This window comes from Strix aluco, chromosome 3, assembly GCF_031877795.1.
Source record: "Strix aluco isolate bStrAlu1 chromosome 3, bStrAlu1.hap1, whole genome shotgun sequence".
NCBI classification, from domain to species: Eukaryota; Metazoa; Chordata; class Aves; order Strigiformes; family Strigidae; genus Strix; species Strix aluco.
Window position 1 is genome coordinate 38,641,692 of NC_133933.1, and position 25,273 is coordinate 38,666,964.

Genomic DNA, 25,273 nt, shown 5'->3' on the forward strand with positions numbered 1-25,273 from the left:
CATTGTGCTTGTTCACATCCAGCAGGCTGTTGGCTTGTGTTTTACAAAGCTGAGCACAGGATGAAAAATGCTTGCCAGGTATCAAAGATAAAAGTGAGGACTTTGTGTGCATTTCTTACCCACACTCCTTCAGTGGCTTCAAGGGGTACATGCTAGTTATTGAGTCTTTCTGAGAGTCCCCATCGGTAAGCTGTGATGCAGCTCCCATTTACTCTGCTCATCTGTTGTTTTCAGTAGTCAGCCCATGTTCCTCCTACTGCTTCAGAGTTCTCTTTGCATACCTTCTTCCCCTTCCCTGTTCCCCTTCCTATTTTCTACCCCTTCTTTCTTTTGTTTCTGGTTCCATTCTTGGTTTTGTTCTTACTTTGTTTTTTTTTCCTGACTTTCACTTCCTAGAACATGTTGGAGATAAGAGGAGAGAGTGTGTGAAGGGGGAAGGGCTTGGAAGAGAGATGTAGTCTCTCCCGTAGCTTGTGATAAACAGGCAGGAGTAGGCACTAGATAGATGTTTTGACTGTGTTTCATAAAGAAATGAAACATACGCAGTCATGCTGCCAGTGCAGGTAGCATGAAGCAATGTGAAGGGTTTTATGGCTCTCCCTGCATACACTGTGCTGCCTTGCCTCTTCTTTACTAGAGCCAGGACTGAAAGTGCAGTCGAGTTAGAGGTGTCCTATAGGCCCTGGAATGTTACTTACCTATATACCTTCATTACATGTAGCAGACTGGGTAGTCCAGAGTCCCACACATAGGCTATTTCTGCTCCAGTAAGCAATAGCCTCATCCTTTATTAATTGTTGTTTTTAAGGATAAAGGTGCCCTAACAGAGGGCTCTGCCAGGGTCTGTAGAGAATCCCAGAAAAGAAGCCTGGGAGATGGCAACTCCTGTTGGTGGAGTATGTCTCACTTGGTAAATCACAACCGTATTAGAGAAAATGGCTCAGATCCCAACCTAACTGGAGCCGAGCAAACCTGGGCTATGTAGAGCCAGCTCGCTTTTTCTTCTTGGAGCTAGAAGCACTGACAGCATGGCGCATAGACATGTATGTGGGTGTGGCTGCGGGCAGTCATGTTCGGTGCAACAAAATGGGTGCAAGAGGAGACTCTGCTCATTGAGATTAGGGATGGGTATAAAGTTGGATCCAGTAAGGCACTGAGCAGTGCTGATTTTCAGATGTGGGGCTCAAAAGAGATGGGAACCATTGCTCTGGGCAGGGGGGGCTGTAGAGCAACATGAGGGTCCCTTATTCAGCCTATGCCCATGCTGCAGGCAGAGAAGTGGTTTCAGGCTCTGCAGTGCATAGGCAAGAACAAGTATGATCTTGCAGCAGCAGTATAGAGCTTCCAGTCTGAAGAGAAGAATCGCTTCAGGATCGCAGATGTGGCTGTGAGACAGTAGGAGAGGGATAACAAGCATAGACACACACGTAACCTGTCTAGCTCAGTACCAGCTACAGTGACACCAACACAGGCTCCTTGCACAGCCTGGGGAGCACGTGGCTCTCCCTCCCTTCCCACCCATCACCAAATTCAGGAGCTAGTTTAGCCCTTTTCTTCTCCAACTCCTGAGCTCCCCCTCCTCAGGACATGCAGCATGTGATGCCTCAGTAAGCCCATGGCTCGTCAGGTTGCCAGTCATTCTGTGGCTCAGTTAAGGCTTTTACTTGACTGTCTCCCTGACAGAGTGAAGATTAGGTCTCCTGTTCTTAGGCTGGGGAACATATGCTAATAAAATACATATTGCTTTCTGATCAGCCCCTAATGAAAGACATTATTGAAGAGTGTGGAACAAGCACTTACAGTAATTCATGACAGCACCAATTTGGCTTCTCTGGGAAGCTGTAAACTGCTGCTCTCGGCACCTAATGAGGATGGGCAGCTCATTGTGTGTGCAAGAGGAAGAGAGAGAGACTGTCTCCTGTCTTAGATGGCTCCAGCTGTCCTCAGTAGCTACTGAAGGTCACAGTTGCTTCTCTCTTTGGAGCTGGGGATGTCTCAGCCCAGAAAGGGAGCCTCCTGCTAAAGACAATTTAGGAGGAAGACCTTCCAGGACTCCTCATTTAGACTGAATAATGGATTTGCATCGGCCATCCGTGCTTGTTTAACCCCAGGATATGAACCTGTGTGCTTGACTGATGAACAACATCGGCGTGAATTTCAGTTCACTGGTGTGCTTGTCTGGCAGATGCCAATATTATGTTTGCAATGTGATTATTTGCTCTGGAAACCCCTAATGAGTAATGGTCATCAAGCGAGGAAAATTAAATAAATCCAACTTAAACTTACCCTAGCCCTTTAATTGATGCTGTTAATGATTGACATCATTTCCATTCAAGGTGGTGATGAAGTACTAACCCAGGAAAATGTTTTAATCCAATCTGACAGGCACAGGAAATTTGGCGAGAGGTTATAGAGAAACATTGCAGTGACTATCGTCATATCCAAACCAAATTTCTCCACTAACCAGAACTTACACCAAATGGTTTTTCCAGATGGCACCTACCCTGCTGAGTGGGCAGACATCTTCTCCATGGCTGGTACCAGCCAGTGAGATCGAAATCCCCTATTAGGATTCTGCTGCTGGTATTTTGTGCAGTTGACACCAGATTGGGATGCAATGCCACCTCAGTGAAGGATCAGGGTATCGTTGAAGAAGATCTGAAAGACAGGAAACTACTTGAGTGGTTCAGGTGGGATGAAATGCAGCAGTACAAATGCAAGGTCATGCATGTGGAGAGTGCTGTCAGAGGAATATGCTGCAGGCTGGGAGATCATCAGTGAAAAATGACTGAAGTGGAGGAATGATGTCCATGAGTGAGTTTACTTCAGGGAGCCGCTGGTAAGATGCAGGTGTGAGAAAGGGCAAATGTACTCCTAGGTGAAGCCTGAGGTGCTTCCAGGCAAGGTGGAGAAGTGCTACTGCATCCTATATGCAGGGCTGGGATACAGAACTCCAGCAAGTGGTATCACGCAGAAAAGAGTAGATCACGGAAAGTGAGAGTCTGTGTTACAAGAGGAGGCACAGAGTGATCAGCTTGTTTAGCCTAGCAAAGCAAAGGCTGAGGGCAGGGGTGATTGCTGTCTATAAAAACATCAGGGGATCAAGTAGCAGGGAGGGAAAAGAGCCATTCAAGCTAAAGGACAATACTGGCACAAGATCAACCAGGTGCAAGCTGCCTGTGAATAAATTCGGGCTGGAAATTAGAACATTAGAGCGGTCAGGCTCCAGAACAGACGTCCAGCAGGAGGAGCAGGCCAAATGGGAACAGCTTTTAAGATGGCATGTGGTACATTCATAAAATGAATAAGCAGAGGTAGCCCCTGAGGTGACAGGGGACTGGGCTCTGTCAGCCAGGAGTGTATTTACCCTGCTATGTTCCTGAACATGGCCATGATTTCCCCTTTTCTGAACTCCTGGAGGATAGGAGGGGGCTGCCAGTGCAGAGGGGTTTTATCCCTCTGCCAAAATACAGAGAGCAAGAATCAAATCTGTGGTGTTCAATTGCAATGTCAAAGACAAACCATCTTCCTCTGCTCTGTCCTGTGGTGCCAAGGTGACATCAAGGACCAGAATCTCAATCCATTGCTGTGTGTCAGAAAGTCCATGGGAAGAGTGAGACAGAAGGGTCAGATTGATGGCATGTTTTTCCATCATTGTGGAAAACACTAGAGCCTCATGTTCAGAAGAGATTCCTAAATTCCCTGTCCACACCTTCCTCCTGCCCCTGTTTCTCAGCATTTTTCATTCCTCTTTTCTGAAGGAATTTGCAATGATCTTATTTCTACCCATGGAACTCATCTCCTGGGCTCTTATTCTCCAGTGATGGAGAATGGTTCTGGCCCTTGGATAATTTGCTCTCACTCTTTGACACTGTAAAGTCTGACACACATAAATCCTGTCATCATCTTTTCTGTTGTTTTTTTGTTGTTTTTTTTTTAACTTTAAGAAGTCTGTGGCTTCTAAACTCTTTGAAGTTACCTCTCTGCAAGGCATCCTGTAGCTTTGGAGGTGCAGTTGGGGTGGAAATTGAAGGCAAGGCATATCTGCTGATGTAGCAGGGTATTTTGCATTGCAGAGCTCCATATTCATCCCAGGAGTTGTCACTCGCGCCATAACAAAGCTCAGCCCCTTCCAGTCCCTAGGATGGGGTGCTTGGGAGTATCTTTGCTGTCTGTCACCAGTTTAAAGCCACAGACACTGCCAGTCCCATCATGTTGAGGTGATGGTGTGATTGTTCCTGATCTTTGTGAATGACACTCCCTTTGGAAGGGAGCAGCTGTGTCTTAGCTGGATTTTGTTGGAATGAGTTCATGGCAGTCACAGCCACAGGGGAAATCTGATAGGAGATGGTGCCTGCAGCCCCCTAGGACAGAGCTATATAATGTGTCCAAGACTGGTGGCAAACACACTGAACTGGTAAAAATGGGAGGCTCTTTCATATCCTTAGTGGTATTGCCTGTCAGAGGAAAAGTGCCCTTCTGTGGCTATCACCTGCTCCTGGCCCCTGGACCATGCTAAACCAGGATGTCTATGCCTGATGAGAACCTGGGCAGCTTGGCTGAGACTGTGTGTTCTCCTGGGCACGAGAGACACGGATGCCCCTGCACCTACTGCTGCCAGGGTGCTGAGCTTTGAAGACCACCTTAATTGCTGGTTGCTTGAAAAGTGCAGCCCACCAGCTGCACAGGCAGTTGAAGATTGTTTTTTCCACATTATTGCCCCATGCTTTTTTCAAAATTTTTTGGGATACCTGTGTTTTCTGCACCACCAGGCTCCCTGCAGCTCCTGGTCCCATGCACGTCTGCTCTCCAGTGTCCTGACACAGATGAGAGAGGATGGGTGTGGGGTCGGGGGGACTCAGCCTAACGCCCCTGCACGTGGGCCCGAGACAGCATTTGTCTATTGTGCTCCTCTGCAGAGCTATACAGAGGGTGAGGAAGAGCCTGTGAGAGGGAGGGAGCCTGCGTGCGAGGCTGCTGTGCCACACGAGCCTGCCTTTGTCTGCCATCTCCTCTCCCTTTGGAGAGGCCGGCGTGGCTGGGGATGGGAGCTGGGAGCCTTCCTGGCAGCCCACGTCTGCAGTTAGCTGGTGAGGAGGGAGTGGGAGTTTGGGCAGCCACCCCCGTCTCATTTGTGCTGCAGGAAGGAGCAGCCGGGGGAATTTGAATGAGGCTGAGAAAAAAGGGAGTGAGATTGAGTGTGTGTGGAAAGGAGGGGAAATACTAGAAAACAGAGTTAGCGCTTGTGCCCTGAACTGAGAAGTTGCTGAAGAAGCGGGACAAGTAAGGAGAGAGTGGCAGGAGTGATTAGCAATGCTGGGAAGCTGGATGCCCACAGAGCAGTTTCTTTGCTCTGATCAGCTTGTTGGGGAATCAACATGATTTTAATGTATGTTTTTCTAGCTGGTGTTTGCAACAATTCCCTGGGGCTTGGTGATGAAACAGGATATCTTTCTCATTTCTCCCTCAAACAAGCATGCACAGTTGCTTAATGTGCAGCTGGTTGTGAGACCACATGCTTGGCTACACAGGTCACACCAAGTCCCAGCAGAGGTTATCCTGGTCTTGTGAATCCATGGTGTGGTTTGTTGAGCAGGACTGCAACATTAACTATTGACAGATGTGTTTATTAATATCCTTTGGCTTTATTATGTCTGTTAGCTGGTATGTACCTGGCTTAAACATCATTCAGTCTGAAAACATCCTTTTTTCCTTTAATAGGCTACATAAACAGAAAACAGATGTGGACCTCTCTGCTGTGACAGTGTCTCAGCTGGGATGGAAGCAGGGGACAGGGGTAATGTGACATCCTGCTTTTCTCTCTGAGGCTCTTGGTGTGTGTTCCTGGACCATAAGCCAGCTCAGCTGGCCACAGAGGGACAAGCACTCTCTAAGCACCACGAGCCAGATCAAATAAATGATAAGACAGGGCACTGGGCAGACAGTATCTACCAACAGAGTGTGAGGGTGAGGAATGAGAAAAGGCAGACCTAGTTTGCAGGTCCTGAAGGCTTGATGACTAAGTACATACGAACATGTGAGCATGCTCTCCCTTGGTTGCTAATACTGCTTACAAGTGACAGGGGAAAGGGGCAGGTTGCACACTCTGCATGTGAATACATATGTCCCACACGGGGCTGATTTTGCGCTTTGTAAGGTGTTTTTTAGTGAACCCATTCTGCAAGAACATTTTTCCCTCTGCAGCCTATGTGATACTCACGGCCAGCTGGTAGAAATTGTGGGTTTGTTTGGTTTTTCCTTTCCCATCCCCTTCCTCTGATTATTGGAAATGAAAGGAGGTGAAGGCAGAGATGAGACTGTGCATTGCGTTGTGCTCTTGTTCTGGCCCCACTGGCAGCATCCTGAGCCTGGTGATGAATGAGTTTGTTGCGTGAGATCCTCCACTGAGGTTTCAGCATCTCTAATAAGGTGGCCAGCATTTCACTGTCCTCTGCACCTGCCTCTGCTTTATTAACTGCTCCACAGCAATATTAAGCTGGAGTACTGGGCCAGTGTGATCAGAAGGAGGCTGAGGAGGGGGTAGATGGAAGAAGATACCAGGGCAGCATAGGAGAAGAGCACGCACACAGCAGGAGAGCAAGAGCAGCAGTGGACGATTGAAGTGGAGGATTAAAAAAAGGGTTCCTTCTGCACAGACCTGCTGCTGGCAATCAAGGAGGCAAAGGATGTTTAGGCAGGGGGAGATGCAGCCAGACCTTGGCCTTAACATCTCTCTTTGCTGGACCTGTGCTAGTGACTGCAAGCCAGCACCTGTTCTGTGTGCACAGAGCAGGTGACTGGCTAGAGCTGTCACCTTTTTCTCCCTTGCACTAATTCTATGCTCTTTAAACTGCACTGGCAGTGCATCTGGCCCTTTCTCCTGACAGCTGCAGCTAGCCCAGGGGAGACGTTTGGCCCATGCTGCTTTCCAACCAGAAGAGCCAGTCTTTCCAAAGACATCCCAGAGTAGTTCTGTTGGGATGTCAGGACCATAGGGACTGTAGTAAGGATGTGCAGAGGGCAGACTTGCTGGCAGCCAGTTGCTGTGTCTGTCCAAGTTGCAAGTTGAATAGAGACAGGACACAGGCTGAGAGAAGAGTTGGGTCCAAAGTATTTGGTGAAGGGAAAAGACCTTCGCAAAACTTTTCCCCTATGATCCAAGAGGAGGTACATGCCAGGCCCCAGCTGTGCCTTTCCCATTACCTAGTGATCCAGGTTTCTCCTGGGAAGCAGGACAGTCGCAACCCATGGGGGGCATACGTGCCTTTGTTAATTTCTGTTTCACAGCCAAACCTGGGTGGCAGCCAGGTATTTATTTGGTTAAACCCATGTACCCTTGAGGATAGGCTCAACTGGGAGATCTAAAGCTTTGCAGTCCAGACTGAAGGCTGGTTTCTCAGTTTGTCCTGCATTAGGTGATGTGGGAGAGTAAGTGATTTGACATTGCTCCCAGAAGGCTTTAGATACCCAAATTCCACCTAACTCCCAGCTGAGGTGGAATTTACACTGTCTGAATCTCACCCTCAGGCTTCTCTCTGACTCTCCATTTTGTTTCTCTTCTAAAGGTTATGTCTAGACAAGGGAAATGGCTCCTGACCTCCTCCTATTTGCTGGCTGCCTTCCCAGCGCCCCAGCTTATGGCATACTGCAGGGAGGAGCTGCCACCTGCCCCCCCAGTCAGGCTCCACTCCCCAAAAAGCCCTGTGCCAGGAGCCGTACCACTCCAGCCTCCTATTTCTGGCTTGTGACCCCTCCTCTACTCCCAGTTAATTGGGGGTCTGGTGCTAACAATCCCAAGTGAGATCGCTGCTGCTGGGAGCCAGCTCAGCTCTTGCTTGGCAGAGTGAGGGTGCAGAGGGCTGACAGATGGGAGGGCTGAGCGGTAGGCATGCCAGTTGGATCAGCACCCAGCTTGCATGCATGCAGTTGGGGCGTTGTTGATACAAATGGATCCTGGCAATATTGCGGTGCAAAGTTCATGCTTAGTTCCCAGAGGCACTGCCCTGGTCCTGCCCGCTGGGACAGCTCCCAGGTGCCTCACAGGAAGGCACTGAGCTGGGAGAAGGCACCAGAGCAGTTCCCAGCCCCCTGTACCCATCTTGCCTGGAGGAGGAGGAGGAGGAAGAGGAGCGTGCAGAAAGCAGTTCCTCAAGCAACTTACACCCTGATCTGTTTTGGTACAAAGGTCTCTTCTAGGTACAATCTGTAAGGCAGGTACAAAGCTGTTGTTCACTGTGAGAACCACATGCAGCCATTGGTTCCCAGGGACCAGTCCCTTCCCTGACACACTATCGTGGCAGGATCTGGTCCAGCCTTGCCCCTTTGCTCGGAGCACCATCCAAACTGTGGGCAGATAACTCAAGTGACGAGGTGGGTCGTTGGGTCCTGGCCATGTTGGAAATTAACAGGGCTCTGGCATGGGAAGCTCTCCTGTGGCAGCCTTTGCTTCTGAGTTGGAACCTACAATTATGTATGTTAGGGCTGGAGGCAGGCAGGGGAGAGATTTCATGTGCTTGTTTTTACGAAGTGTCACATCTGCATTGCTCCCCAGCCCTGCCTTGCTGATGGCCTTTGCTCCTGCCATGCCCCCATCTTCTTGCCCCACACTCTCCACACTGACAGAATTGCTGTAAACCTTCCTCTCTGCATCTCCGTTCCAGTAATCCTGTAACTTCAGAGTTAATGATGAACACTGAGCCTGTTTATCAGGAGAATTGCCTTTGCAGTGAAACCTGTCAGCCTAGAGGATATATCAGAGGCAGAGGAAGGCTTAGTATCAGGGACAGTGAACACTGGGCCATGGAAAGCCCTGCCAAAGGTCTTTTTACTAGGACCAGAATCCCCAATAACATATCTTCCCACAAGAATCCAGGCACTGCACAGCAACAGGCAGGAAATTGTATCTTCACAATGCGATCCTTGTTCTTGTCCTTCCCCTGCCAAGCAAGCATGACTGTGGCAGGGAAGTTTCACTGACATGTAATTTATCATTTTTAGTGGTGGTGATTTTGACAACGATATTTTTCCCATTGTTTTCTTGAAACTTCCCTGCTGCCTTAGCAAACTGAACAATGTTCAGCTGGTATGGTTCAGCTCCTTCCTCAGCAGGCACCAGAGAAAGAGGGAGCCTATGAATGACTCCAGAGGGCCACTGATTTGAACTAGACCCCTTGCTCTGATCTGCAGAGGCAGCATGGGCTAGGACTTAAGGATGGATCCTGTGGAAGGGTGCTGAGGAAATATGGCAGTAGACAGGTCCCAGCGAGGCACCAAATGAAATGCCATGGGGTCCAGGCAGCAAATGAATGAATTACGCAGCAGTGATTGTGAACTGAAGTGTATCTTGGTAAAATGCCACGCTGTGTGTGCACAGGACCTTGGTGCACTAATGGAGGTGAGTTGGGTTCATTCTTCCCCTCTTGGAGACATTGATTCTGACACGGAGTTGCTCCAGGACCTGTAGTTCAAGTTGTCCCCCCAGTACGAAGGACCTCAAGGCCTCCCTTCAGGGAGAGCTCAGGCTCCTCATCACTGTTTTGTACCAGGGGTGGGAATTTTCAAACCAATTCTGCATGAAGATCTCATTGATAAACCAGGAGTACGTGTCTGTATAGGAAGAGGAGGAACAGAGTGTTAGATGGTAGATAGGATCCCTCAGATTTCCAGTTTCAGGATTTTTGTAACACTGTGGGTTCTTTTTCTATGCAGCTGGCTCAGAGAAACACCATCCAAACCTTCATTCCTGTGCAGAAAATGGAGAAAGGCCTGTTGCTGGAGCACATCTTGCCCAACCTGAAAGTGCCTCAGAGCTATGAAGTTCGCTTGACGCCCATCACCAGCTTTGGGGCTGGAGATATGGCTGCCCGCATCATCCGGTACATGGAACGTAGGTGTCTCCTCCTCGGTCCTGGCTACGAGAGCAGGTCCGAGCCTCAGGCCTAGGGACATGGGCATGTGTAGATGTTGTCTTCTGTGACCCTTGGGTGGATCTCTCTGTTTTAGGAGTTTTGGTGGCACGGTGCTATCGCATTTGGCCGTATTTTGACTGTTGCCATTAATGCAGAGCGTTAGATAGAGACCTCTGAGGGCCAGTCTCCACTCATTCTTCACTCAGCTGCTCTGACTCGCACCCTCCACTCTGTGGGCAGGAGAGCCCCAAAACCCCAGTTCCCAATCAGGCCATGCTGCAGCTTCCTGTGGTACAGTGGTGTATTTTAGTGGACAGCCACTGAACACTGCGTATTAGCCAAATGCCCATAAAAGTAAGAGGATTTCAGGGAGCTTCAGTTATTTCCAGAGCTGAATGCACAATTCCTTTCCTAATTAGTCACTAGTAGACCTGTAGCTCTGTCCAATACCCTGAATCCCAGATCATCCCATTGATATACATTGACCATGCTTCTCTCCCCAGCATCCCAACAGCTCACAACTCCCTCCATTCCCACAACCCTATGATTTCTTTACTCCCCTGAGGAGTTTGGACCCTGTATTTCAGCAGAAAGTACAGATACCCCTCCTCCTATGTTTGCATGACTTCACACAACCCTCTTGACCCATGGGGTGAAAATGTGTCTGGTGTCCCCAACATACCTGTTGTCTCAAACTTCCACAGTGTCCCAAACTGTTTTGATGTCCCTCTTAGATATCCAGCTTTGCTATCTAAGTGGGTGCTGTCCCAGTGGGTACTTCAGAAAGAAACTGCTAGGGTTGCCAGAAGGGTTCCCTTGTACAATCCCAGGATCACCCCTTAGGTGGGGTTTTGTTACGGTCTGTTTCTGCTTGGATCAGAGAGTCAGCATCTTGTTCCATCACCAAGGCAGCCACCGAGCACTGCTGTTTGGTAGGGATGCTGCTAGAAGATTTCTGCATCTATGAACTTTCTTGATGCATTTGTTTTATTTGCAGACTTTGATTGTGATTTGCAATTTGAGGGAGTACTAGCTGATCTGACTTGTCTTTCTGTTTTCTCTTCCAGCAATCAACTATCCCAACCCAACAGGTAAGCAACAAGACCTTTGTATTTATGTTTTGAATGTAATGCACGTTAGTCAAGTGCTTCAGCAGATCAAACAAGCCAAGGAGCTGGAATCTTTTCCCCCAGAAGAAGATGAAATTGCATACCCTAATGTTTCCATGTTTCCAGTAAGTAATGTCATTTGCTGTACCTCGAGTTATTGCCAGGAGGTATACACCAGAGATAAGCCTCCCACTCACACTTGATATCTCTGTGACTGGATAGGCTGTGATCTTGAACCCACCTTTGCCCTAACATTAGCAATCTGCATCCAGTAAGCATGTTATTAAATGTTCCCCAGAATATCTGTGTTTAAGGAGTGTAATATCCCCCATCCTCTTCTGACCAGGAAAGGTACCACTTGACATCTCTGCAGGCTGGTATGGAGCAGTCTCCAGCTCAGATCTGGTTCCTCTTGCAAACTCCTCAAGCAGAGTCCCTTTCTTCTTGCACTCCAGTGTCATCACTGTTTACTTGCTTATTTACAGAATCACAGAATCATTCAGGTTGGAAAAGACCCTTGAGATCATCGAGTCCAACCATCAGCCCTACTCTACAAAGTTCTCTCCTACACCATATCCCCCAACATCTCATCTAAACGACCCTTAAACACATCCAGAGATGGTGACTCCATCACCTCCCTGGGCAGCCTATTCCACTCTTCCTGTGAAAAATTTTCTTCTAATGTCCAATCTAAACCTCCCCTGTTGGAGTTTAAAGCCGTTCCCCCTTGTTCTGTCACTAATTACCTGTGAGAAGAGACCAGCACCAATGTCTCTATAATGTCCTTTCAGGTAGTTGTAGAGAGTGATGAGGTCTCCCCTTTGCCTTCTCTTCCTCAAACTGAACAGTCCCAGCTCCTTCAATCGGTCCTCATAGGAGCCTGTTCTCCAGGCCCTTCACCAGCTTCATTGCCCTCCTCTGCACTTGTTACCTTCTGGTCATTCCTGCCAAGTTGCAGGCCCATCTTTACTGAGCACCCAGAGTTCCCACTGATTTTGAGAGCAAAATACACAACATCTCAGAACGATGGTCTTTAACAAGAACATGATGGTGCCCATTGAGCATAAAAGAAGATTTCTAGCATGCTGTAAGTAGTGGTGGAGTGATCTTCAGGGGATGAAACAAGTCCCTTTGCTTCATTTGTTGCATATAAGCCCAGGCAAAGATCTTTGGCAGAGATGGGCAGACCACTTACTGATGGTCCATGAGGGAGCAGGTGGTTCCGTGTAGCTATTTCTTTCTCCCTGTTTCCAGCTGCTGAGTCAGCATTCAGTCTTTTTACATATTACTCTGTGTCTGTGTAAGCAAGTGCTACTGCTGCACTGCAGGATAGCAGTGGGAGCAAGAATCCAGGATTAGGCAATGGCAGCCAGGAATCAGGGTATGGGGTTATCTTGTTAAGGCAGCCACGAGGCATTCACTCTTGCAAGTTTACACTCTGAGGATGGTTTAATGAACCATACTCTGCCTGAGAGCGGGAGCTTCTTACAGAGTCAGAGGGATTTTGTGGCTCTAATTCCTGATTCCATTTGCTTTGCTTTTCCACACTTTCTGATCCTCTTTAAACATTCTGCATAGAAGACTCACTGGGAAACACCGAGCGTGTTGCCAGGGTCCCACTCCAGAATGTGTACCTCAGTACTCACTGGAGGAAGCAAACATCCCAGCTTGCAGGTGGAAGTGACAAATCTGGCCTTTTGCCACTTGCTTTTACACTACTTAAATCACTGGTAAAGCCAGAGCAACTCCAGTCCAAATTGTGTCGATCTCTTGGGGTCTTTGTAAACTGAGCCTTCAGACTGCTCACCTGGGGTTGCTTTGGTAGCTTGATTGAGACCAGAACAATGCATGAAATTTGCCTGTGGTGGAGGATAGCTCAGCCACTCTTGTATTTTCATGCAGTAAACCCAACACTTAGGGTTTCTCCTTGATACAAATTACCCAGCTTGTGGTGGATATTGGGACCTCTGGGCCAGTCATCAGGGTCTTGCCCATGAGTTTACACCTTGAGATTGGCTGCCTAAAATTGCACCCACTGTGCTTGTTTTCAGAGATGCCCCTTCCTTTCAGACCTGCTGCCAGTGAAATATGAGCCCAAAGGCTCTTAGCTCTGTCTCTGGGCCACAGCTCAGTTCCCAAACTCTCATCCTAGTAACATGGAAATCCCTGCTACTACCTTTTATTTTCCCACTTCCCCTGCTACCACCACCCCCAGGGAAAAGGGTTGGGACAGGATTGTAAAGGTATCCTCACGCTAGGCTGCCCAGCCAAATTCTGGGAGCAAACATTGAGAGCTTTCAAGTGAAAGGCAAAGATTAGATGATTAATGCCTCTGGCAGCCTGATCCAAGGGCATGCACAATGGTGATTAATTTACAAACTCTCGGAGTCACTTAATACAATTATTTCTTCATGCATTTTCTCTCTCAGCCTAATAAGATGTTAATGACATTGGGGCAGGCATGCATGTGGCATGGTTACAGAGCCAGGTACTGGGGTTATAAAGCAAAATCAAAGTAAAAGCAGAGGAAGTGAACAAAAGACATTGAGGATTTTAAATATTTAGAGGTTAGCAGTAAGACTGACTGTAACTCTTAAAAATCAGTTAATCCGGTTCTAAAAAACAAAATTTATCTTTAAAAAACTGTCTTGGAATTATCTTAATTCTAAGATATTACCTTAAAGATCTCTTAGAATAACTGAACATTTTAATGTCATGACTAAATTCCAGGGCTGGGGAATCTGCTCTGTCCTTCTTAGGTCTCCCCTGCAATTTCATTTGGACATAGCCTTCACTTTCTAACCCAAATCCTGCAGTGCTGTCCTGCAAGTTATTCCAGCTCATCAGCAGTGGATGGTTTGGTTTCCCTGGTTCTAGCAGATGTAGGCTTGCAACCTTGGTGATGAGAGTATTAAGAAGCATATGGGATTGCTGGGGTTTTTTTCTCTTGGCCAGTGTGTCTTGCCCTTCCAGAGCAGCAACACTATTTCTCATGTATCTGCAGTCTGGCTGTGTGTGGTGCTAAAATGTTTTGGGATCATGGACAAGGTACAGTGGGTGGTGATCAGTACCAGATGCTGCTTGTTGTAGATTACCCTGGCTCATTGATTACTGTCTAGTGCTTGTGTGTCCTCTTTCTGATAACGCTTCATCGTCCAGAGGGATCTGAGCTTGTGCTGGTGTGAACATGTGGGAATAAGATGTGAGCCTGGTGATTAGAATTGGATTCCTCAGAACTATACCCATTCCTCAGGAATATGTGTAATGCAAAGGTTTAAAAAGGTGACTGCCACCAATTCCTTGTATCATGATGGCAAATAGGATTGTCTGGGCCATATTATCCCCTTGTTGCAGATAGAGATATTAAAGCAGATGGCAATCCAGTATGACCCAACCAGTTACAGTATTTTGAAGCTTTCTTCCATTACTGGTTATAAACGCTTTAGAAACTTACCGTGGAAAAGCTTGTTAAATGTTGTTTCTTGGATCCCGATGTACTTTGAGGATGCAATACAGTTTTCATGGTCTTCATCTTCTAGATGGGGAAACTGATCTCCAGAGAGAAGGTGGTAGCCTGTAGGTCACGCAGCAGGTCTGCAACAGAGCTGAGGCTTGGAGCATGGTCCCTTATGCTCCAAGTCAGTTTCAGTCATCAGACCACAGATAAATGACAAAGGCAATTTAATTCAAGAGCATTCCATCTGCTATTCACCCATAGTTTGCAGCTAGAATAGGATTATTATTTTTTGCATTCATCTGGCAGTCAGAATTTCAGGACCAGGGATGGCTTCCCCCTAAGGACTTGAAATTAAAATCTCCATTATGCTTCTCAAGAAGGCAAAGCAACAAGAAATGCTAATAGCCACTGCAAAGGGTCTCTCCCCTGAGACTGCAGGGAGGTGTCTGTAACCAGGAGCAAACACCTCTGTACTTTGAGCTGCTGCCACTGCAAAGCCTGCCGAGGAAATCTGTTTGGTGAAGACAGCGCTAACTCCAGCCTTTGAGGAACCAGCTCCCCTGCCGCCTCCACCTTGCCTCTAACAATCCAGAGAACAACTTCTGTGTTCAATATTTAAATCCACTGTTTAATTTTTAAACAGGAAGCTCCTTTGCGCCACAGTGCTGAGCCAGGATCCCTGGCAGATGGTGTGAGTCTGCAAGAAGGTTTGCTTCACACAGCCGAGGTCAACAATTAGACCACCACTGTGTCCTCTGAGACACAGCAGGTCATTTTAAGGTTTTATTTTCAGCTGGATCTGCCAGGTTTCTCCTGGTGAGTCTTGCTGATAACCATCCAGAGGTGATGTGCTGGCAGTGTCCCAAACCACACCAAACGTCTCCTAGTTATTCTGGGCACCTCCACTTCTAGCTCGGAGAAACACCAGAGCTTTGCCTTCCTGTGGCTTGTTTTAAACAAAAGGACCAGGAGTCAGAGCACTTGGGTTCTGTTTCCAGCTTTAGCACCGCCTGCTGTGACCTAAAACATGTCTCTCTATACTTTTATGTATCTGTTTCCCCACATGTAATGCAGGACATATATAGAAAGAGGCATTGCTACCTCATAGAGATGTTAAAAAACCTTGTTCATTAGTTGTTGCAAAGTGCCTTGAGATCCCAAGCTAAGCAGAGGCAGTGTGCTGTAGTTATGAACTCCCACACAGCAAATGTTGCCCATAAGCTTGATCATGTTGTGGTATCTGTGGTGCATAGGACCCTTCTCTGTTTTATGCTCTCTGCTAGAATTGTTGCCTTCTGGAAGTAGCTGCATGAGTGAGAGGAGAAGATGGAGTCAGGGCCCTGTTTTGGCGTTAAAAGAGCTCTCTTCAAGCTTTTGAGTCTTCTTCACTGAGCAGTCTCATCCCACGGGTGTGTATGGTTTCTTACAAATGAGGCACAATAGTCCATCGGCTGTCATGACCAGGCCTTGGTGCTAGCTGGGAATACTGTCCTCAGTCATCTTGTCTTGCACAGCTCTCTCTGATCTCCATCTGATCTTGGACTTTCTCCTTAATCTGCCTCTTCTTTGGTTTCTGTGCCTCGTCCTTTGTGGGTTTGCTCCCTCCCAATCAGTTGCCTGGATGACCTCTGTGTTACAGCTTTCAGCTCTGCTTTCCACCTGATATTGCCTGTTAAGGGAATTTTGTGCTGGCAAAAGATGTCACCTTTCTCCTCTGAAGGAGGTCCACGTGCACACCATCCCAGTCCCTTTGATTGCAAAAGGACAGTCACAGTGGATCCTGCTGTATAGGATAATGACATTGTAAGAGAAACTTGTCTTCTAACTGCAGCTGGCAACGTGTGAGCTGGAGCCACGCAAATGTTTGTCTTCAGTCTTATGGAGAGAAGCCAGGGGTGTTAGAGCAACCCAGCAATATCAGAGAGCTTGTGGGCTCCAGCTCCTCCTCTGAGGACCAGTGGGTGTCTGGTACAGCCGTGAACTCTCTTCTCTCAGCCACGAGGGCTGTGGAAGGGCCCTTAGAAGCTGCTTTCTCACCCTTTTTCCCATCCATCTCCTTGTGCTGGCTATAAAAGAGCACACGACCACCACCACCCCCATCCCACATAGCTGCCCTGCCTCAGACCAGGCATCTGCCCCGTTGTCCACTCCCCACTTGTCCTCCGCCTTTAGCTCCAGCTGCCATGTGGCCCCCTGTGCTCAGCACTGTGGAGCAGTGGCTAATTTGGATTAGGATGCTAATTAGAAATGAGCGGATTGAACAAAAAGCACTTAGCTAGGGATAATCAGCAGTTAAGTGGCCAGCCCAGCTGAGCTCTGGATGGCTGAGCTCAGCTCTCAGGAGTGGTGTTTTCCACTTACAGAACACCCAGCTTCACTGGTCTGTGAACCAAGCCCTTGGCTTCCAGCACAGTGCCCAACCTATGGTGGCAAAGACCTTTTTGTGGGCCACAGCAGGAGGCTAGCTCCTCTTAGCTTACTGCTTTGGCGGGATGCTGGAGAGAGACAGGCAAGAAGGGGGAACCCATTTCCCTACCACAGGGTATGCAGGCTTTTGATGTCTGTTTGGATGATGGTCGTTTTAATTTCTAAATAGGAGGGGATGGGGAGGACTTTAGCTACAGGGTAGGAACTGGGAGGTGCAGCAGCTCAGAGTCAAGATGGAGTTCATTTCATGGGTAATCTCTCCTCTGTGGTACAAGATGGCAGATTTTGCTGTGCACGGTAAGTGTGTGAAGCTCCTACCATCACAGTGTACCATGTCTGGAGCTTTTGGCCCTGGCATTGCAGAAAGCTTCCCTTGCCCATCCCACCCCTGGCACCCAGCCCATAGGTTGCTGACCCTGCTCTGCCCTACATGTCCTGCCAGAGTCACCCATGTTAGGACAGAGTCTCTTACCCAGGAACCAGAGCAAACCACCACTGAAGATATAGGAATACAGGAGCACAAGTAGGCATTTGCACCTCTCTTCATCTGGGCATGGTAACAGGAACAGTAGTGGGGGTAAACCCCAAAAAGTTGAGTCTTGCACCAGCCTGCCATGGATGATGTTTCTAGCACATCCTAAGCCCTTAGCAAGAGCCTTGTTTTCCTTTCTGTATGTGTTCTTTCATGGCTTTTAAGTCCTTTATCTTTCAGTTTCATAGCACACCTCCTTGTTCTTATGTAAAGGCAGAAGGTAAAGAGGTCTGTGTTTGCTGTGTCTCCACCATTCGCAAGGCCTGAGATTCCACTCTCAGTCCATTCTTCAGATCCAGTTTCTGCCCAGGGACCTTTCAGAACACAAAGCAATTTTCACACTGGGTCTTGGACCTGTTTTCTCTTTCTCTTCTGCCTGTTTCCTCCATCCCTCTCCTACTGTGTCAGAAGTGTAAAGCTGGTTCTTGGCCTTTGTTTTTGTGGCTCAGGAACTACCTTTTTACCACAAAAGTTACCATCTTCAGCCTGGTCAAGTCTAATTCATTCCAATCTCTGCAAGTCCATATCGCGTTATGTCTATGCACAAGATTTTTCGCCTGTCTTACAATATTGCTGTAGGGTGTGACTGTCTTGTGGTAGTAATAAAACTGCACATGTGGTTGATCCTACATTAAATCTTTTACCTACATGACTTACTTTGTTAGGGGAGCCAGCATAAGCTGCAGTATCAAATGTGCCTTTTAGCTGGCATAAATTGGATGTACTCTAGCTAAATGACACATTTGTAGCACTGAGCTGACCTCTTCTCCACAGCTGATTTTTTTCATGTGTGCCATAGTTTAGTTTAATATATAGCCCAGAGGGGGTCATCTGCTGGTGCTTTTTCCTCTCTCCTGGGGAAATTATTCTACCATCAAGTCGTTCTGGTTTAAAAGCCCTTGTGGCCTGTTTGCCTTCAATGTTCTTTTTACCCTCCTCTATGTTTGCCCTCATCAGACCTCCCAGCAGAGTCTCTCTTCTCTTTAGCCCTAATAGCCTTCTTCCATTTCGTCAGACCATCACATCCATCAACCTGGATTAACCCTTCCATAATCATACTAATCATGGATATATTCCTTTTCAGCCTCCTCCTGAGGTCAGGGGCTGCCCATCTGTCCCTGACTTGACGCAGAGCCTCAGTGGTGATATATTAGTGCTGTGAGACTTGCTGCAAGCACCCAGGCAGCCTTGGGGAGGAGGTTTGAAAAGCAGCAGCTGATGAGGCCCTCCCTTCCCCACAGATAACACCTGCCGCTTTGAGGACGAGAAGATCTGTGGCTTCATGCAGGACAAGATGGACAACTTTGACTGGACCCGGCAGAACGCCCTGACCCAGAACCCCAAGCGTACCGTCAACACGGGTCCCCCCACGGACATCAGCGGTACGCCAGAGGGTAGGCATACATCTGGGTTTCTTTTGTCTTGGCTGTGGAGGCGAGGTGCATGCCGTCCCTTGTCAGGAGTCCTACGGCTCTGGGAGCTGGTGGAGTGCTGATCTGTTTTCCACACAACATGCTTCTCCTCCACATGGGGTGCAGAGAGCAGGCAGTTAATTTGCATGTTACTGATTGGCATTAAACACACAATTAAAACACCCACAACTTTGTTTAAGGGAATAGTGTGAGCATTAGTTCTTGTTATGAGCTAATTGCCTGCTGCCTAATGCCCTTGTCCCATTTGATGCTTGTTTTGAAGCAAAAAAAGGATAGGCAAGTAGGAGAACATCTCTTACACCTAGAAATGGCCCTATGGTTTTAGCCAGCTGTTTCCTCAAAGGAGGTCTCAGGGAGGCAAACAGATCTCCTTAGTGCCAAGCAGGAGCATGAGAGACCAGGCGGGAGTTGTGTGTGGGATGGCAGCAAGTGCCTCACCTCTAGCTGGAGGAGACCAGTGTTGTGTGTTGCTCATGCTAGCCATGCATGGAGTGCATGCTCCCATTTTAGCTGGATATTACTTTCCTCTTTCTCTAATGAGGAAAGTAAATTTGTATGCAAGCACTCAGAAAAAATGGGAAACATCCAATGGCCAGCTAAGGAAATGGCTTTTCCCATTAGTGTTCAGTACACCAGCCTGATCGAGCATTGAAAACAATGCCAACAAATTAAATAGCTAATCTGTTCCTCCCTGGGTTGTTAACAACTACTTTGGTATTGTTCTCTTTAAACAACAATATTGTTTAGGCCAGATATACCGAATCATCTCTCCCTCTGCTTGAGGCAGAGAAATTAGGCTGGAATGGTTTCTCCTTCCTCCTTCTGGTTTTCTCCTTACACAGTGCAGTCAGCTCTGGGGCTTCTCATGTTGCAGGAGAAAGGCTCATTTTGCACCCAGATGTGTGTGCGCATGTTCAGGGACTCATCTGCTGCCTGCGCTTACAGTGGATCTGCTGATGCCTGTCTCTCTGCATTCCCCTACATACTGCAGAGGCAGGGGAGGCACCGCAGACATCCCGCAAGTGTCTCTGGCTGGGATCACAGTGGGTGCAGAGCGGATGGGAAGAGCAGGGCCGTGTCTCTCTGAGGAGGAGTGGTCTCCCAGCCTCTGGCATCCCATCACTTGCAAGAAGGGAGACCCAGTGCCCGCTGCCTTTCCCCACGTTTCCCTCTCGTTCTGTAGGTTATTACATGTTCATCGAGGCGTCCCGGCCCCGGGTGACAGGAGACAAAGCCCGGCTCATCAGCCCCCTCTACAACATTACTGCCAAGTATTACTGTGTCTCCTTCTACTACCACATGTACGGGAAGCACATTGGTGAGTACCCTCCGGGGAAGGGTAACCCCCAGCCTAGTGCGGACTGTCGGGGAAGACCTCCAGCCTCTTACTCTGCCAGCTGTGCCTGCGGCCAGCGATTCAGGAGGGTGGGAGTCCTACTCCAGGGCTCAGAGCACCAGGGTGGGCTGCTACTTTCAGATACTTATCCCTTACCCACACCCCAGCAGTGTCAGGGTTGTGAGGCTGTTGCAACCCATCCTCAGGACAGTATCTTGCAGTCAGCCATCACCCCTTCTCCTCTGGCTTGTTCCTCCTCTAGCATAAGGCTCCCTGCCCTCCACAAAAAAGAGCATTGTACCCTTGTGCACACATTTTCCCTGCTTACGGCCACAGGCACCTTGCTCCAGGCAGCCGGACACCAAGTGACAGTCTGTCCATTGGAGAGGAGACAGAGGTGGAGGGGCTTTGTAGGACCAGAGGGCTCTGTGGCAGCTTCATCTGTTTTGGGGTGGGCAGGATATGTGTTCCCTCAGCTGTGCCAAGGGGCTGCTTGCTCTGTCTGACTCCCTCCTCTAACTGTAAGCCTACGAGTGCAGTGAGCACCCCAGAAGTGCCTGGCACACTAATGAGTTTCCATATCCAGTCAAGGAGCAATTGCTAATTCGTCACCTCTTGATTATAATTTCATTAATTTGAATAATAGATGCACTCTTCCCACAGCACACTGGGTTATTAATCACCTGCTGGACTGGAGCCTGACTGAAAAATCAGGGCCCAGGCAGGAATGTGTCCGCCCTTCAATAAACAGGGTTAATTAACAGCTCTCTGCTCGGCACCGTTGATGTCATTGGGAGGGAACATGCTCCTGAGTCTGGCCACCACGTCTCCACGCGCATGTGGCATGGCAGAGAGGTTAAGCTGCAAAATCTGGGATCTCCTTCTCTCAGTGGGGGCGAGGCGGAAACTCTGACCCCAGGGGCACCAGGGAGTAAGGGCTGGGCTGCAGTTCATTGAGCAGGTCTCCATCTCTGTCTTTGCTCTGAGGGCTCATATTTGCTGTCTGCTCTCAGAGTCCAGCTAGGTAGGAGGTGTTTGCACACACCTGTATTCCCTCCTGCAGACAGGTTGCTCTGTGCTGTCTTCACATCGGGAGTGGCAGGTTGCTCAAGCAGAGCACTATCAGTGTTCGTTCACACCAGGTTTTCCTGGATCTGCTGGTCTTGCTTAGCTGACAGTCCAGCTGTTAATACTGGCTGGCAAGTTCCCTTGTTCCCTGCAATTGTCCACTGTGGTCAGTCAGCCTTGCTGCCTAATTCCTGCACGTCTTCTCCTGGAGGCTTTGAAAGGGATCTCATTCTTTGTGGTTGCAATGAAGGGTAGCCCAAACTGATGGAAGACTGACAAGAAAAGAAGATGTGGAGGGAGGAGGCCCCTCTTGCTTTGTTTCCTTTAGGAATACAACTATGTGTCATGTTTCTAAGTTCATTTTACGGGGAAAGTAACAGCCCATCAGCTTTTGGAAGAGAGCCCTGTTTTACAGCTCTCATGTGGTGGTCTGCCTGGAGATGGGTGGACTGGACATGCCAGGAAATCAATTCATTACAGGTTTTTGGCATTTAGCATTTTAACTCTTTATTCATTTGCTCCACCCACAATTTGCCCAGAGCAAAAGATACAGTGACTCCCAAGACCTAAGAAAGCTGCTGAGTACCATTTTCTATTCCTCGGCTTCAGGCACCTTTTATATCTGTTGCTTTTTCCCTTCATACTCAACACAAAGAGGCTGATAAATTTGTGCAAGGTAGATAGACTCTTTAATGCTGTATGATGATTTCCAGGGTGGGTGCTGCTGAGCTGAGAGCGAATAAATTATTTTAAAATTAGGCTGATTAGATAGAGTCAGAGAATGAAAGAGAAAGAAATGAGAAAAAGTTCTTTTTCCATTGGCCTGTGGAATATGTGGCTTGGTTTAGCAAACCCACAATATATCTGTCTGCAAATTGAAATTCAGTACCTTGTATCTGCTCTCTACTCTGGAGCTTCTTTCGGGGCCAGTCATGATGTTCTGTAATCAGTTTGGCTTCTCTTCTACACGTCAGGGCACCAGGGTGCGACTGAGACCTCTCCAGGAAAAATCAGAATGCCTAGTAATCCTAAAACTGTCTGGTTTTCATAATTCCCACTATGCCACTTACTAACTCTTACGCTACTTGGTGTTTTTCCTTACTGCCACTCTGGCATAGCTGTCCTCATTGCTGCACATGCATGAACGAACCCATGTTTGGGACACGCTCTGTTTCACCAGCAGGTCTAATGGCTCGATCTACATTTTTAGTGCATGTTGGTTGCTCCCTGGCTGGTTTTGCTTGTGCGGAGGTTATGAAATCCTGCCAGAAAGCTTTTGCTTGTTGGGATGGTGCCAGGCTCGATGCCCTTGGTGGGTGAAGTCCTTTCAGAGTGGCAGCCTGCCTGAGGGCAAAGCAAGTTTCTTCATCTCTTCTTTAGACCTGGGTTGGAGGAGAGTGCTACCTCTCAGATACAGGGCTCCTTGCTAGGACTTCTCCTGTCACATGAGGAAACAGACCCTGGCCTCCTAACTGTATCACCTATACAACAATACGAAGGTAAAGATGGGGTGACTACAACGCTGGGCCACGTCTTGCTTCCCATATAGCCAGCTATCCCTGATGCCTACAGACACGGCCCCAACCCCTGGCTCACCTGGTGCCAGCTCAGTCCTGCCAAGCCAGGTGCCAGCCTTGCTGAGCCAGCCATCGCACTTAGCAAGAGTGTATCAGATTTCTCCTGTTGGCAGACAGTGCCAGCAAGAGGACATCTCCCAGCCCAAGCCTCTTCTAGCAGCTCCAGCTCCATCGTGGAGCAAACCGAAGCTCTGTCACTATGAAAAGAAGCCATATAAAGTCCCAACATTTATTTATTTTTTTAATAACCCTTTTATTACCTTTTTCCCCCCTCTACAGAACTTGAAAGCTGGTTTACTCTCACAATTTGACTATAAAATATCCATAGCCATCCAGGCAAATCTTCCCTGGGAGAGTTCCCAGACACTACTCGTTTATAATAGATATGACGAAAGAGAGAAACAGAATACAAATGGAGCGATTGTAGCCACAGTATAAAATATTCAGCGACTAGCAGAGCAGGGTGATGTTGAATATCTCTCAGCTGATGAGAGAGCAAGGTGAAGGGGAGCTCCCTGGAGGCAATTCCTGTTCTTGTGAAGTTATTTGGTCATTGGTTTTCCTTCCTTCAGCCCCCTCCGGAGTGAGCATTCGCATTGCCCTACAATCCTGCCAGCCTAAACACAAAAACCAGGGGGAGGGGAAGGAAAGAAATCCCATTTCCACTAGGCATTCAAGAACGAGGGTGTCTTGCTTGCAGCAGGAGCAGATATATCAAACAAGGAATTAGTTGCTTTCTTCAGGAAAGGAAGCTAGCCATGGCAGGCAGCAACCAGTCACCAAGTTCAAAAAGCCTCTTTGCCGAGTGGGCTTGGTGAGTCAGCATTGCAGCTGGGAGCAGATCCTCAAGTCCTTGCTTCAGGCGTCAGACCCCTCTTTCTCTCTTCCCAGGGGCTGCCTGGGAGGGGGATGCTTTGAGGGGATGGTGTCCTTGACAGACAGCTCCCATGCAGCTCCCTATGTCTCTGACATCTCCTGGCTCAGTGGTAGCCAGGCTATGATCTGCATGGCCTCCTACCCGCTGCTGGCTGCTCTCACAGACCCTGCAGCAAGAGATGCCTTCAGGGTCAGACCTCAGGAGTCTGGTTGCTCAGAGGGATGAGGAAATTTCAGCCACAGAGGATTTAACTTTTTGTGTTACCGTTGTGGTCCCCATGGTACACAACAATTGCTAATGCTATAGTTCCCTATCTCATGAGCTAGTGACTGTGCTCATGGGGAAAACACTTATGTCAAAGAGTTTATTTGCTCACAGGAGTACCTACATGCAAGCAGTGAGGTAGTATGTACCCAAACAGCACTTTTTCAGCCTCCTTCTGATTTGTGGTAGACCCTTTTCAAAGTGTGTTAGCTGTGTTTTTAATAGTGATAGTCACTGCACACAGGCTTATGATGAGATATGGCCTCAGAGAGGGGAGAAGGCAAAGACCCCTCCTTGCCCTGGCATACCTCCCAAGATGGGACTGTTCAGCTGCTTCCTGTAGTGAAACTGGCAGGTCCTGGGCTTTAAGGGCTGGGCCTGATTGAATGCAATGTCTGAAGACCCTGTTCACAGCTTGCAATTTTTGTACTTTGAGCCTCCTTTCTGCACGAGCAGTGTCTTAGTCTTACCTTGGCCAGTTCCTCTCCCAGAAACCAGGGAACAGGCTTATTTTCTGGCATGTGTCCAGCATCTATGAAACTCATGAAGAACTAAAGGTGCTGTTGTTCGAGCCTAGTGCTGACACAGACCTTATCTGACAACCACAGCTAAGTCTAGCCTATGTCTAATCAGGATAGGAAACTTCCAATGAAATTGTAAACTACTCACTGCTCTCTACAGCTTCTTGAGGAGGGGAAGTGGAGAGAGAGGTGCTGATCTCTTCTCCTTGGTATCCAATGACAGAACATGTGGGAATGGTTCAAAGCTGCATCAGGGAAGCATCAGACTAGATAGTAGGAAACATTTATTTACTGAGAGGGTGGTCAGGCACTGGAACAGGTTTCCTAGAGAGGTGATCGAACTGGTCAGGTGGTTGGACTAGATGGTGGTTGTAGGTCCCTTCCAACCAAACTATTCTATTCTTCTCTATTCTATTTCTATTCTATTCTAAGATACTGTGAAGATTGGTGCTTGGGATTGATTAAGAGGGATTTTGGTTCCGAGTCACTAGCATCAATGAGACCTGATCAGATCACTTGCCACAGCATCCAAGTTCAAGAAAGCCATAAGCTGTTTCACAGAGGTAATTGAGCTGCAGGCAGGCCACTTACGTTGGTGGTGTCACCACTGACACCCTCCTGCTGAGTAGGAAACAAGGATCTGGAAGGCCTGCAGAACTGAATTGCTTCTTTACTACTTCAACTCGGACAATGCAGCTAATGCAAAGGTGTGTCTGAGAGGTCATGGTGGATGATCATACATAGGAGCCAGAGTTAGCATGGAT

General features: G+C 48.1%; 1 protein-coding gene across 2 annotated transcripts in view; it reads left to right on the top strand.

Moving 5' to 3' along the window:
- Nucleotides 1-25,273, top strand: part of MDGA1 (MAM domain containing glycosylphosphatidylinositol anchor 1) — a 149,325-nt gene that overhangs the window by 105,884 nt on the left and 18,168 nt on the right. For both annotated transcript variants that reach the window (XR_012622446.1, XM_074818131.1), the window contains exons 11-14: nucleotides 9,709-9,886; nucleotides 10,976-10,999; nucleotides 18,675-18,827; nucleotides 20,050-20,184. Coding sequence is in view for 1 of the 2 variants with exons in the window: in XM_074818131.1 (XP_074674232.1) it covers nucleotides 9,709-9,886; nucleotides 10,976-10,999; nucleotides 18,675-18,827; nucleotides 20,050-20,184 (490 nt within the window). In the remaining variant the exon portion in view is untranslated. The remainder of the gene's footprint in view (nucleotides 1-9,708; nucleotides 9,887-10,975; nucleotides 11,000-18,674; nucleotides 18,828-20,049; nucleotides 20,185-25,273) is intronic.